Below are 15061 nucleotides of genomic sequence, written 5' to 3' on the forward strand. Positions count from 1 at the left end.
AAATCTGTTTTCTGATTTTATTTGACAGCAAAAATTCTCCCTTTATCTTCAACCTCACCAAAAACTTTCTTCAAAGCTTATTAGAGCAGAACTTTCAACTCTGTCAAAAATGACTGATTAACAAAATGAACAAATAGCTATTGATTGGGGGAAAAAAACGGTGAAGACTTGTAATGGTTTATGTAGATCATAATAAAACAAAGCATAGCAGGTCCATTATCTCAGAGCTGTTCATGACTGAAAGCATCAATCTTTCATCACCATTATCTCAAGTGTACTTCTTGTTTCAGTCGATACAAAACACTAAGCTTGTCTGAATCTACAACTACTATCCATTGTAATATGAAGAAAGACTGACAAGCTGAAGGTCTGTATGCAATCTTATTGGGTATCGGAGCTTTTGATGAGACATTTTAATTAAGTTGTTGGTGTTAAAATGACTTAATATGATCTTCAGTGTCTTTCCCTCTGCTGAGATAAGCAAATGTTTTGTAGAGTTGGGTGAAACCTAAGAATTGACTCTCTTTTAACTTATACATTGAAATTTGAATTAGATCTCCATCCATCCATCCATCCATCATTTTCTCTGTCCACACCTCCATTTAATGGACATCCTGTCTTGTCTGTCAATCTTATAGAGACCCATTGGTATGAACGTTTGCTCGGGTTCTCTGATGAAACCTGGTTTACCTCTTGGAAGATGTCCTTATTTTCCCTGGTCTTACAAAGAGAATAATTCAATCTTTGTGTATGTCAATATGGACTCCTGGAGCTGGGACAGCTAAGCTGTATTGAACTGAATGTGAAGCTCTTACCAATATAATACAACATTCATGAAATCAATTCAACACTCCTTCTAACAGCTCAAAACCCACAATGCCCAGCCAGAACAGCTTTACAGAAAAGTACTGTGGCAGTTCCTTTGGCTGCATGGCTAACAAACATCTCAGGGACAGCGATAGACAATGCGTGTAAACGGGGTCTGTAATTTCTTTGATATGATCAATCAAATAATATTTTGATATAATCAGAACATTGTGGAAATGTTTTGGCCCTTTTTAGCCTTTTTGACACATAAAGTGACACTTTGACATATGCAGTCATGTAATCTGAGACTCTCATGCTACACTAACAAAAAAAAACAATTTTCATCGATTTCTATACTTTTGAAATGTACTTATGTAGATGTAACACTGTAAAAAGACAATGCTAATCAGTCTCGTTTTTCATTAAAAACATCTATAATAATATATAACCTTAAAGGGGGGACCTATTATTTCCACTTTTTACAAGATGTAATATAAGTCTCTGGTGTCCTCAGAATGTGTCTGTGAAGTTTCAGCTCAAAATACCCCACAGATCATTTATTATAGCTTGTCAAATGCCTCTATTTGGGTGTGAGCAAAAACACGCTGTTTTTGTGTGTGTCCCTTTAAATGCAAATGAGCTGCTGCTTCCGGCCCACTTTCCAGAAGAGGGCAGAGCTTTAACAGCTTGTGCTTTAGTTGCTCAACAACAACAAAGCTGGAGAATCTCACGCAGCCAAAATGAGGATTGTCAGTAACGTGTTCAGCCTTACATTGTTCAAACCGGAGTCAGACACTGATGGAGAGACTCAGGAAGAAGTTACAACTTTTAGAATGAAACTGGACGTTTCTGAATGGTTAGTGGATAAATTTATGTAGTTGCTGTGGAGTTGATTCAACTCATTGACTAGCATGTGTAGTCATGTTAATCTTTTGTGCAAAACCCGTATGGACGTCCACCATACATTTGCCAAACAGAACCATACACACCAGGCTAACATTTATGATTGCTATCAAATACTGTAAATGGTGTAATATTTTTTCCAAAATATCGCTTGGACTGAAACGCTCCTTTTTTAGCAATTGAGCTTGCCAGGGTCAACTTGCAGACTATCCAAGCTAACGAGACTCTAAATAGTGTTCTGTGCTCGTCTGTGCAGCAAATGACAGAACAGTTAGCATGCTTTGCTCAAACTTTTGCCATGGCGTTAGAACTGGTACACCGTTTTCACTTGCGAAAACAAAATGGCGGCAGCGTGCAGATTGGAACATGCAGATTAAGGGACGGTAATATTATAATAAGATCCCCTTCCTACATCACAAGGGGAGCGAAATCTGAGCAGCTCGTTTTTTTCACATACTTGCAGAGAAAGGCTTGCCAAAAGAAAGTAACTGGGTTGTCCTTTTTCACGTTTTCTGGGTTGGTAAATGCACCAGAGACCCGATTATAGCACTTAAACATGGGAAAAGTCAGATTTTCATGATATATGTCCCCTTTAAGTACACATCAGTGGCTTTTTATTTCATTAATATTATATTATCTGCAAGAACATTATCCCTAAACAACATCATCTTCCAAAAAAAAAAAAAAAAATGCTACCTTTGACATTTTGCCGGTGTCATTCCATCCTGTGTGTCAGGGCATAGTGTGTCTGCTGAAACTGATTTAGTTTTGTCATTACGGCTAGAATTGGTAGTCTTATCGCCTCTAACTGTCGTCACCCCCACAACTCTGTGGAGGCTGCCAGGTCCTTTCATTTGTGAGTATCTCTCGGCATTGCTTCCTAATGTGAGAGCCACTTCTGGGTTCAGCTTACACTATTTTATAGTGCTACACACACAATAACTGACATGAAGAGAAAGAGGGTAAATTGACCCAGGTGATTCCTCACTAATTGTACCATTTTGAGAACCAGTGGCCCACTCTTTTAGCTGGAATAATCTTGTGAATTCTGACAGCCTTATCTTTACATTCATAGATGAGGGTCGTGAAAGGGGCCACTCAACATGAGACTTTATGTCAACAGTGAGACCAACAGAGAATCTGTCAACCTTCAGTGAAGGCTAAAGAAAATTTAATCTCGCTCTCCTCAAAACCTGAGAATGAGCTGACAAAATTTCTTTGCTTCCTCAGCTGACAACTGATGAATAACCACCTGATCATTAGAGAGAGAGAGAGAGAGAGAGAGAGAGAGAGAGAGAGAGACTATATACAAATAAAAATAAGTAAAAATAACAGTAAAAATATCTAAACATCCTTAAAAATACAATTTCTTGAGAAGCAAAATTGCATAATTTATTTAGAAGTATTTTCAGAGAATATATTATCAGTTAAGTACATTTATTATTGTAGATAATTGTGAATTCAAAAATTAAGCAAAATTAAGACAAAAATTAAAGTTAAATTTACTTTTGAAGCAGAACGTCATACAATAATTAGACTTGTTTTTAGAGAATATATATTAATTTAAAGGGGACATATATCATGAAAATCTGACTTTTCCCGTGTTTAAGTGCTATAATCGGGTCTCTGGTGCATCTATCAACCCAGAAAATGTGAAAAAGGACAACCCAGTAACTTTGTTTTGGCAAGGCATTCTCTGCAGGTATGTGAAAAAACAAGCTGCTCAGATTTCGCTCACCTTGTGATGTAGGAAGGGGATCTTATTATAATATCACTGCCCTTAATCTGCACGTTTCCACCCATGGCGTCACCATTTTGTTTTCGCAAGAGAAAACGGTGGACCAGTTTTAAGGCCATGATAAAAATCATTGGCTGCACAGATGAGCACAGAACACTATTTAGAGTCTGGATCTGGAAACGTTCAGTTTCATTCTAAAAGTTGTAACTTCTTCCTGAGTCTCTCCATCAGTGTCCGACTCCAGTTTGAACAATGTAAGGCTGAACACCGTTACTGACAATCCTCATTTTGTCTGCGTGAGATTCTCCAGATTTGTTGTTGTTGAGCAACCGAAGCGTGAGCTGTTAAAGCTCCGCCCTCTTCTGGAAAGCGGGCCGGGAGCAGCAGGTCATTTGCATTTAAAGGGACACACACAAAAACTGTGTGTTTTTGCTCACACCCAAATAAGGGCAAATTTGGCAAGCTATAATAAATGATCTGTGGGGTATTTTGAGCTGAAACTTCAAAGACACATTCTGGAGACACCAGAGACTTATATTACATCTTGTGAAAAGGGGCATAATAAGTCCCCTTTAAAGATTATGTTTATTAACACACTTTAGGTATTTTTTTAAAAAAGTGCACTTTGTAATAAAATCAAATGAAAAGTTATACTTAAAAGTACATTTTAAATCATTGTTTAAACAACCTTTTGCCATGCTTTAAAGTAGTACACTTATTTTGCAGTGTAAAGCACATGCAAAGTACTTAATTATAATTTTAACTGTAGTGTGTTATTTGAGATTACATTTAAAGTAGATTTTAGTTAACTTTAAAAGGTTGGCAGTACATTTGAGAATACACTTATAGTTCAAAGTAACAGAAGTAATTATGAAATTACATATGATGTACATAAGTGGGTCAAAAAATTTTCATTTATTTGTAATTAACATCGAATTAAGTGTCTGAAAACATTAGATCAAGTTCACACTTAAGTAAATTACCTACATAAGTATTCTTTTTAAACATATGCTAAGTGTACCTCTTTTGAGTGTTGGGGGTAACACATTGTAAGTAACTTGAGTTCCCACTCAGTCGGTCACGTTCGACGTACGTCAGACAGACCGACGAATAGGAATCTCGCTAGAGAGGCCAATCTACTTCGAGTGTAACTACAACGAGCCAATGCACATTGGCATGCAATCATATGCATCAGCTGCTCGCCTCGCAGCGCGGGTATATAATGAGCAGCAGGTGCGTTGCATCTTCAGCTTTTCGCTTCGGAGCCGAACCGTATGGTTGTTTACGGAGTGTGTGACAAAGAACGAGCCTTTTTTCTTCGACTTCTCTTCGGTGGTGCAGGCGGACAGCACTGCAGCGGGGCTGGTCTCCTTCCTTTGTGTCTTTTTTGCCGAAGAGCAATATCAAAGCCGTTCTCACGGCTGGTGAAACGGTGCGCTTAGAGCGCTAAAGAGCTGTTTTAACAGCTGGTTGAGGCGGCTTTAAGGAGGGAGTGCACACGACAGGCTGCACTCTTCCCTGTCTGTGTTGCAGCGGCTATTCCCCTGCGTGCTTCGGCACTTGAAGAGTTAGTCCCTAAAAGAGCTTACACAAGTAGATTCGCGTCTTTTTAAAGATGTCGTTCTACTTGTGTGTTTCTGGATGCGGTCGTTACCTGTCACTGCGGGATGGTCACCAACGCTGTATCGCGTGCCTGGGCTTAAGCCACGCTGAGGCGGCGTTTGTGGATGAGTCATGTACCCATTGTGGGAAGATGACCATCTCAGAGTTGCGATCTAGACTCCAGTTCCTGCAAAGGGGCGGAGTCCCGGTGTCGTTGCCTCGTTCCAATCCTCCTCAGAGGGTTGCTTCGGGCAGCGGTGCTGGTGATCTGAGGATCACGGTGAGCGTGCTTCCTTCGGGGAACCAACCCCCTAGGAACCCTCATCCCTCCTGCACTCCGCAGCCAGTAGAGCTGCCGGGGGAGCGTGGTGGACCACCCCAGAGGTGTGTACCATCCGTATCCTTCGGAGCTCCCCAAGATGATAGGATGTCGATCGCTGCATCGGAGGGTGAGCCTGACACTTCGGGGGATGATGATTCGGCGCAGCTGCCTCCTTCGGGAGTGACAACTGTGCCTGATTCGGACCCAGAAATGATGGCTATGCTTGCCCGGGCCGCCAACAGGGTTGGGCTCGTGTGGAATCCTCCACCGTGTCCCGAACCCTCGAGGCTGGATGATTGGTTTCTCGGGGGGGCCAGGGCTGGTTCTCAGCCCCCCACCCCAGTTCCTTTCTTCCCGGAGGTGCATGAGGAGCTCACTGGCACATGGACGGCACCTTTTACTGCCCGAAACCGTGTCGGTGGGTCCTCCTCCCTCACCACCCTTGATGGCGGGGCGGCTAAGGGTTATACGCGCATACCCCCTGTGGAATGGGCCGTTGCTATGCAACTGTGCCCTAACTCCACCTGGCGGGGGGAGCCGTCTCTCCCTTCCCGGGCCTGTAAGTACTCGTCGGATCTTACCGGCAAGGCTTATCAGGCCTGTGGGGAAGCCGCCTCTGCCTTGCACGCTATGGCGTTGCTGCAGGTCCATCAGGCCAAGGCACTGAAGGACCTGCACGAGGGTGGTCATGATCCACAAGTTCTTCAGGAGCTTCGTGCCGCGACGGACCTCGCGCTTCGTGCGACGAAGGTCACGGCGCGGTCTGTGGGTCGTGCGATGTCCACGTTAGTGGTCCAGGAGCGCCATCTCTGGCTGTGTCTTGCGGACATGAGGGATACCGACAAAGTCAGGTTTCTTAATTCCCCCATGTCCCAGACCGGCCTCTTCGGCGACGCGGTCGAGAACTTTGCCCAGCAGTTCTCGGCTGTACAGAAGCAGTCTGAGGCGATCAGTCATATCCTGCCGAGGCGGTCAGCTGCTGCACCTCCACCGCCTCAGGCTGCTCGTCGCCGAGGGCCCCCTCCCGCGGCCGCCCCCGCTCCCGCGCCCCAGCAGCAGCCGTCATCCAAGCGGCGCCGTGGAGCCGGTCGTGGTCAGGGTGCCCAGCCCGTCCAGCCCGCCCCCAAGAAGAAGGGCGGCAAGGCCAAGTCCAAGAGGCCCTAGGACGGGCGACCCGGAGATGGAGGGGACTGCTCTTCGGGAGATGGTGACCGCACCACTCCTTCTCCTGGAGGAGGGCCGGGTGGAGAATCTTGTGTTTCCTTTTGTTTGTGTTCCGCCGCTGGCCCAACAGCCAGCGATACCCAAATTGTCAATAAAAGAGCAGTTTCCTTCATCTACGGGTCCGAAGAGGGCTCGGAGAGCAGTGGGAGGGCAAGAACCTCACCACTCTCATCCCCCTCTTCTGTCGCCAGCGGACAGCAGCGAGCAGCGGGCAACCAAAGCCTTGACTGCTCCCTCTGTCCATCCGTGGAACCAGGTAAGTGTTGCACACCACACTGTGACGCCGCTTCGGGCCGCCTCGCAAAGAGAGCCCCCCGGGCCGCGTCCCTGGGTTCCACTTCGCTGCCTCACTGCGGGTACGCCTGCGGTCCCTTTGGTCCCGCTTGTTTGGTCTCTGAGTGCCTGGTTAGTGCTCCCCAGTCCGTCTCGCTGGCTCATTCGGACCATCAGGCTCGGCTATGCCCATGTCTTGCGTGCGGAGATCGCTGTCCTACTGGCGAAGGACGCGATAGAGCCGGCCCCTCCAGCCGATATGAGGTCAGGGTTCTACAGTCCCTACTTCATTGTACCCAAGAAAAGCGGTGGGTTACGACCGATCCTGGATCTGCGAGTTTTGAATCGGAGCCTAGCTACCGTTCAAAATGCTCACGCAGAAACGCATTTTCGAGTGCATCCGTCCCCAGGATTGGTTTGCAGCGATCGACCTGAAGGACGCGTACTTTCATGTTTCGATTCTTCCGCGACACAGGCCATTCCTGCGTTTTGCGTTCGAAGGTCGAGCATATCAGTACAGAGTCCTACCCTTCGGGCTGGCCCTGTCTCCCCGCGTCTTCACGAAGGTCGTGGAGGGAGCCCTTGTTCCCATGAGAAAACAGGGTGTTCGCATCCTCAACTATTTCGACGACTGGCTCATTCTGGCACAGTCCCGGGATCAGTTGTGCGAACACAGGGATTTGGTGCTCAGACACCTCAGCCAGTTGGGTCTTCAGGTCAACTGGGAAAAGAGCAAACTCGCCCCTGTGCAGAGGATCTCTTTTCTCGGTATGGAGTTGGATTTGGTCGAACAGATAGCACGCCTCACAGAGGAACGTGCTCAGTCGGTGTTGAACTGCCTGAATACGTTCAACGGCAGGACAGCGGTTCCACTGAAATTTTTTCAGAGGCTCCTGGGGCATATGGCAGCCGCAGCGGCAGTAACCCCGCTCGGTCTGTTTCATATGAGACCGCTTCAACATTGGCTCCACGGCCGGGTCCCGAGATGGGCGTGGCAACGCGGCACGTTCCGGGTGGCAATCACTCAGGAGTGCCGCCAAACCTTCAGCCCGTGGTCGGACCCCTTGTTTCTTCAGGCTGGAGTGCCCCTAGAGCAGGTGTCCCGGCATGCTGTGGTATTCACAGATGCCTCTGCCACAGGCTGGGGTGCCACGTACAATGGGCATGCAGTGTCAGGGGTGTGGATGGGCCCCCACCTGCATTGGCACATCAATTGCCTCGAGTTGCTAGTGGTACACCTTGCTCTGAGCCGCCTCAAAGGGCCGCTACGGGGCAAGCATGTACTGGTCCGTACGGACAACACTGCGACCGTCGCGTACATCAACCGTCAAGGTGGTCTACGCTCCCGTCGCATGTCGCAACTCGCCCGCCATCTCCTCCTCTGGAGTCAGAAGCATCTGAGGTCGCTTCGTGCCATTCATATTCCCGGTGTGCTCAACCATGTGGCCGACGAGCTTTCACGAGCTGCGCTGCCAGGAGAGTGGCGACTCCACCCCCAGGTGGTCCAGCTGATTTGGAGAGAGTTCGGAGAGGCTCAGGTAGACCTGTTTGCCTCACCAGAAACCTCCCATTGCCAGTTGTTTTACTCCCTGTCCGAGGGAACACTCGGAACAGATGCACTGGCGCACAGCTGGCCCCAGGGCCTTTGCAAATATGCGTTTCCCCCAGTGAGCCTACTTGCACAGACCCTGTGCAAAGTCAGGGAGGACGAGGAGCAGGTCCTGCTAGTTGCGCCCTATTGGCCCAACCGGTCCTGGTTCCCAGAACTCTCACTCCTCGCGACAGCCCCTCCCTGGCTCATTCCTCTGAGGAAGGACCTTCTTTCTCAGAGACGGGGCACTCTCTGGCACCCGCGTCCAGACCTCTGGAAACTCCATGTCTGGTCCCTGGACGGGATGCGGAGGTTCTAGGTGACTTACCCCCCGAGGTACTTAACACCATCACTTCGGCACGTGCACCGTCTTACACCTTACGGGCTTACGCCTTGAAGTGGAACCTGTTCGTCGAGTGGTGTTCTTCTCATCGAGAGGACCCCCGAAGATGCTCGATCGGTGTCGTGCTTTCCCTCTTGCAGCAGGGGTTGGAGCGTAGGCTGTCCCCCTCCACCCTCAAAGTCCACACTGCTGCTATCTCCGCATATCATGACCACATAGATGGCAAGTCTGTTGGTCAGCACGACCTGGTCGTCAGGTTCCTTAGGGGGGCGAGGCGGTTGAATCCTCCTCGTCCTCCCTCCATACCCTCTTGGGACCTTGCTCTGGTGCTGAGAGCACTTCAGATTGCTCCCTTTGAGCCCTTGCAATCAGCAGACTTAAAGATTCTGTCTATGAAGACTTTGCTGCTGGTTGCATTGGCCTCCATCAAGAGGGTAGGGGACCTGCAGTCTTTTTCGGTCGATGAATCGTGCCTAGAGTTCGGGCCGGGTGACGGCCACGTGGTACTGAGACCCCGGCCTGGCTATGTGCCCAAGGTTCCTACCACTCCCTTCAGGGACCAGGTAGTGAGCCTGCAAGCGCTGCCCCCGGAGGAAGCAGACCCAGCCCTGGCTTTGCTCTGTCCAGTTCGCGCCTTGCGACTGTACATAGACAGAACTCAAAGCTTCAGGACCTCAGACCAGCTCTTTGTCTGTTACGGAGGCCAGCAGAAGGGAAAGGCTGTCTCCAAGCAGAGGATGGCCCACTGGATAGTGGATGCCATCGCCCTGGCTTACCAAACTCAGGGCGTGCCCTGCCCGCTCAGGTTGCATGCGCACTCCACGAGAGGTATCGCATCTTCCTGGGCGCTGGCTCGTGACGCCTCGCTAACAGACATCTGTAGAGCTGCGGGCTGGGCGACACCTAACACGTTCGCTAGATTCTATAGCCTTCGTGCCGAGCCGGTCTCCTCCCGTGTTCTCACCTCAGGTCAGAGGCACGGAGAGGCCCCGGCTTAGTGTCGGCTTGCTGCGCTTACATGCGCTTTTTCTCCAGAGAGTCCCTACAAGGCAGACCCTGTTGAGTCCTCCGATATCCCTTCTGCAGCCGACGTGGCGGAGCGTTTGGCGCTAGGCCTATACCCCGTTGTCTAGTTCCACGGCTGCTCCTAAACTAAGCCCGTGTCTTTCCCTCTGGGAGAACCCACCTCTTATCGAGTTGGAGTCACCCCAGTTCTTCCATATGTAGTACAGCCTACAGGTTAGTCCATATGTACTTCTCCACATAACTCCTTCGGGGAAGGATGTGGCTTCTGCAGCGTTCCTTCCCAGCGGAAGGGTACGCTTTCCCAGCGTTATCCTATAGTCTCACTGAATGGGTTTTGGGGAACAGCAGTGATCGACACTCTCTGTGTTAGCCCTGTCCCACCGTCCGTAGGCAAGGGGGTTCAGGTGGCTTACAACAGAGTGCTGGAAGGGGGCAGCCCCTGTGGCGCTTTGGTAGGGATTCCTATTCGTCGGTCTGTCCGACGTACGTCGAACGTGACCGACTGAGTGGGAACGTCTCGGTTACAAAGGTAACCCTCGTTCCCTAAAGGAGAGAACGGAGACGTATGTCCCGTCGCCACAGTCGCTGTACCCCGCTGATGCTGCCGCCTATCCAGTTCGGCTCCTCAGCGAAAACCTGAAGATGCAACGCACCTGCTGCTCATTATATACCCGCGCTGCGAGGCGAGCAGCTGATGCATATGATTGCATGCCCATGTCCTCTCTAGCGAGATTCCTATTCGTCGGTCTGTCCAACGTACGTCTCCATTCCCTCCTTCAGGGAACGAGGGTTACCTTTGTAACCGAGACGTTACGTAATTAAATTACTTTTTTCAAGTAACTAGTAAAGTAACGCATTACTTTTACATTTGCAACAAAATATCTGATTTACTTTTTCAAATAAGTAATGCAAGTTACTTTGATTTCCCATTTAAAGACTGATAACTCTTTAAATGGGAAAATGACTAAAGACTCTACTGTCCTCATGTTGAGAGAAATTGGGAGTAAGTGTAGAGTCGTTGTGTGCGCTGTGTGAACATGATGGTTATTGTAGTTCTACACTAAAATTGAGCATGCACTCATCTCACTTGCACAAATATAGATTCAGTATTGCTCAAAATGAATAAAAACAGAGAAATACAAACATACAATATTCCACAAACATGCAATGATTAAAAATGCTAAATGATACAAATGTACTTTATGTATTTAATCTCACTTTATGAACCAATGTCTTCATTACTGACCTTCGATGATCCAATTTAAACACACGAATAATCAAAAATGACTTTAGTTAAACATCATGTTTATTTATTTATTTATTTTAATTGCATAAGAGTGTGTCCTATACTTCTTTAATCCAGAATGGCAGCACAGCTGAAAGGTTTGAGCTGCGTCCTCTACTGTACGGACGTGAATTTGCACTTCCTTCAGCCTGAGGCTTATTCATTTCACTTTTAGTGTGAAAGGGTCTTAACATTTGCCAAAAATAGAACTTTTTTTTGTTATTAAAAACAAGCAAGTCATTACTTTCATAAAAAGTAAGGAGTAACACAATATTGTAACATATTACTTTTAAAAGTAACTTTGCCAAACACTGCTTGTTTTTTTCAAGGTATAATATCCAAAGATAGTCAAAGCTTATTACGTTCCTGCAAAACAAGAATAAAGCAGCCAGGCAGGGAACAACGGTTTGGGGCTGTATGGATAAACATCAACGTGAGTGGTTGCTGACCAAGTTTTTAACCACTGAAAGTGGTAATTTAGATATATTATATTAAATTTAATATAATTCAACTTATTTAGAAATCGGGAAACGATGTTCATAACATTGCTGAAATTAACACTTATTTCACACATTATTAACTTAAAATAATTGGACAAATGAATAATGCAATAATGAGCAAGAAGCCTGTAATATGCTTCCATTAAAGGCTAGCAAACAAATCCACTAAATGCATCATTAGTCCAGAACATGAGGCACATGGTGTCGGGGAAACAGAGCAATATTAGGCTTAATCTTCTTGGGGTAAATATTTCTCAGTTTTCAGCTGATTAGTATTCTTTCACCAATCACTTTAATCCAATGAGCAGAGCTGCTAATTAAGGAGACGGAAGGGTTAGATTAAAGACAGAATGTTGAAAAGCCATACAGCGGTAATTATTAAGACTATAAGCCCCACACTGAGAACTAGCCAGTCCAACACAAGAGAAAACTAAAATGAAATGCATGTGGTTGCCGCTGCTTTGTTCCAGTCTCACAGGAAGTAGTAACACCAATGCCATTAATGGCAAACATAATACAATCAACAAATATGTTAAGCGTTTTGTGCTGTGTGTAAACCTACCGTTATTGCTGTTGTCATCTACCAGTATGATCTCTTTGAGCAGGTGGCGGGGGGTTCGGTTCATGGCCGAATGGATGGAGCGCAGAATGACTGAGAGCGCCTCATTCACAAAGATGAAGACTATACTAACCTGCGGGAGGTTGGATGGGTAAGACATGTTTTTGCACCTGCGGGAACAGACGAAACACAAATGTTAATATGTGAAGGCATTTCCAAGAACAGGGTACAAATAGGTGCCCTTTTAGTTTTTAAAACACAAATCCCATGTAAGATTTGTTAAATAAAGTATTACTAAAATGAACCAAGCATCCAATGTATTTATACACAACTTAAAATGTTGTTTTTGGCCAGTCTCATCTTAGAGCTCTTGACTTTCTCAACTTATCCAACAATTAAAATTATTTATAATCAGAATTCAATTAAATTATCTAATTCATTTTATCATGCCTATCCATTCAACCATGCTACCTGAGTTATTTTAACTTGGGTAACATGATCAATAATAATAATAATAATAATAATAATAATAATTTTCCTTTATTTTATGGGAAATATAAGTCTACAATCCAGTACTTGGTCCCAAAATAGCTGAACATTAGCCTAATTTAGAATAAATTTGCAACCAACTTACCCATTTTTAATATATGCACTTCTTAAATTTTATAAATGTTGTCTATTTAATTTGTTCATTTAAAAATGATTGCTAGAAAATAACAAAATCACACAAATTAGGGTTTGAAACTGTATTTAGACATGTCCCAAATTTTAGTAACAGAGTTGCAAAACTACAAACCTCATGCAAAATTTATAGAAAAATAAAACAGCTCATATAATATTTAGTTTGACCTCCTGAGGTTTACAATCAGCATTTTCTGAAGGTTAGGCAACTTCTTTGCTGACCATTTGTTTAAAAATGACTTTATTTTTAAGAGTTCCAGGCCCTAATCTGTTTCCTTTACGTGGAAAACGCCGGGAAATACTAACAGAAGACAATTAGAAAAATAAGACCTTTTTGGTAAATATGGGGGTCTTTTACAATGATAGGTAATGTTTTGATGTTCTTGGCAGACTGGAGTTTATAACAAGTGGGTTTTCAACATTTTCAGACACAGGTACTCGATAGCAATTTGGCTCCAAGGAGAGAAAAGAACAGATGTGATCAGATGTGAAGGAGTTCTTTATGTTGCTGCCAGCAAGACACATCCAGTAATTACAGGTTATGGAGTAATTATGTTTTTCCACACACACCTCTTTCAGAGCCTGTCAAAATAGAGTTGGTTGGTGTAAACCGTATGTTGCCATGCTTTCATCCCATAACAGACTGAAAAAAAAAAAAAAGCTGAAAAAAAAAACTTTTTTTCCATTTACAGTTCACTTGCAGAAATAGCACAGCTTTACGCCAAATATTTTCAAAAGTGTTTTTATATATAATATAGTGCTTAACAAATTTATTAGACCACCACCCAGTGTAAGGCTGTCCTAAACTAACAGTATTTGTGGCTACAAAAATAATTTTTTATGTTTCTGTAATGGTTAATCCACACCAGTATGTGTAAGCTCTTTAGTCAGAAAAACATTCTAATGCTAAAATATAGTTATTGTTGGGGTTTAATGGATTCAAAGATAGATCGCACAAAAGTTTCATCAAAAGCAAGTCTTTGGGAAAAACTAGAAACTATATGGAGGTCAATAACAACAGAGACCATGGAAAAGTACATAAAAACAATGCCAGCAAGAAGGCAAGCTGTTATAAAGGACAAAGGAGGCCAAACAAAATAAAAAAATAAAAAAATAAATAAAAACACACACACACACACACACACACACATACACACAGAGTAGTGTGTGATGTCCAGCCTAGGAAAACTGACATCTTCACCCTCTATTTAAATATTATTAAAAATATAATATAAAATATTTTGTAAGCATATTGCGTACAGGCTTAGACACAATGACGGGAGAGATGGATCAGTTCAAACAAGTGAGTTTATTAGTGAAGCAGCAGGAACACAGTCCAAAACAGGTAAGATGATCAATATGTGTGTGTGCGTGTGTGTGTGTGTGTGTGTGTGTGTGTGTGTGAGTGAGAGAGAGAAAGAGAGAGAGAGAGAGAGAGAGAGAGAGAGAGAGAGAGAGAGAGAGATAGTCAATTGTTTTATTTGTGATTTTTTAATTGTATGGACATAACTTTTGGCCAGGCTGTCATAAAGAAATTATGAACACATGCAAAAACAAGAGAGAACCAATGAAATATTAATAACTAATTATGCTGTAGTCAATATATGTTTTTTTTCCTGTGAGCTTTTTGTTTTTCTATTGATTTTTTTGCATAGTAAAATAAAACCTGTAGCTGTAGTTTGCCAAATAATTTTGTCAAATAATTAACTTAACCAGGTTTAGTGTTTTGTTTTTACTTCATATTTGAAATATTTAAAGAAATATTAAATATTTCCCTAAAATTTGTATTATTTAATCAAATTTGTAAGGTCATAAAAAAAAAAAAAAAATCCCCTCCGGACACTATTTTTGGCCATATACAGTATAGTACTGTTTCTGTATGTGAACTGTACATGAAAATAAATAAATAAATAAATAAATAAAAATAATAATAATAATAATAATAATAATAATAAATATATATATATATATATATATATATATATATATATATATATATATATATATATATATATATATAAAACATTTTTTTAAGCATAAACATAATTTATTAAAGTTTTCCAGTAAAAATCACTGTGACAGTGAGTAAAGACCCCTATATACTTTAAGCAAAATTGAAGAATGAACTGATGTGACGTAATTTCAAACAAAATCAGGCCAAAACAAAGTTTGTTAGGAGTTTGCTTCGGGAATTTGAAACAGTTTGC

The 15061-nt window shown here is 44.1% G+C and overlaps 1 protein-coding gene across 1 annotated transcript in view; it reads right to left on the reverse strand.

Moving 5' to 3' along the window:
* Nucleotides 1-15061, reverse strand: part of galnt18b (UDP-N-acetyl-alpha-D-galactosamine:polypeptide N-acetylgalactosaminyltransferase 18b) — a 122930-nt gene that overhangs the window by 50543 nt on the left and 57326 nt on the right. The window contains exon 3 of the mRNA XM_051900638.1: nt 12177-12343. Within this exon, the coding sequence (XP_051756598.1) occupies nt 12177-12343 (167 nt within the window). The remainder of the gene's footprint in view (nt 1-12176; nt 12344-15061) is intronic.

The sequence above is a fragment of the Ctenopharyngodon idella genome, chromosome 7, assembly GCF_019924925.1.
Source record: "Ctenopharyngodon idella isolate HZGC_01 chromosome 7, HZGC01, whole genome shotgun sequence".
Taxonomy (NCBI): domain Eukaryota; kingdom Metazoa; phylum Chordata; class Actinopteri; order Cypriniformes; family Xenocyprididae; genus Ctenopharyngodon; species Ctenopharyngodon idella.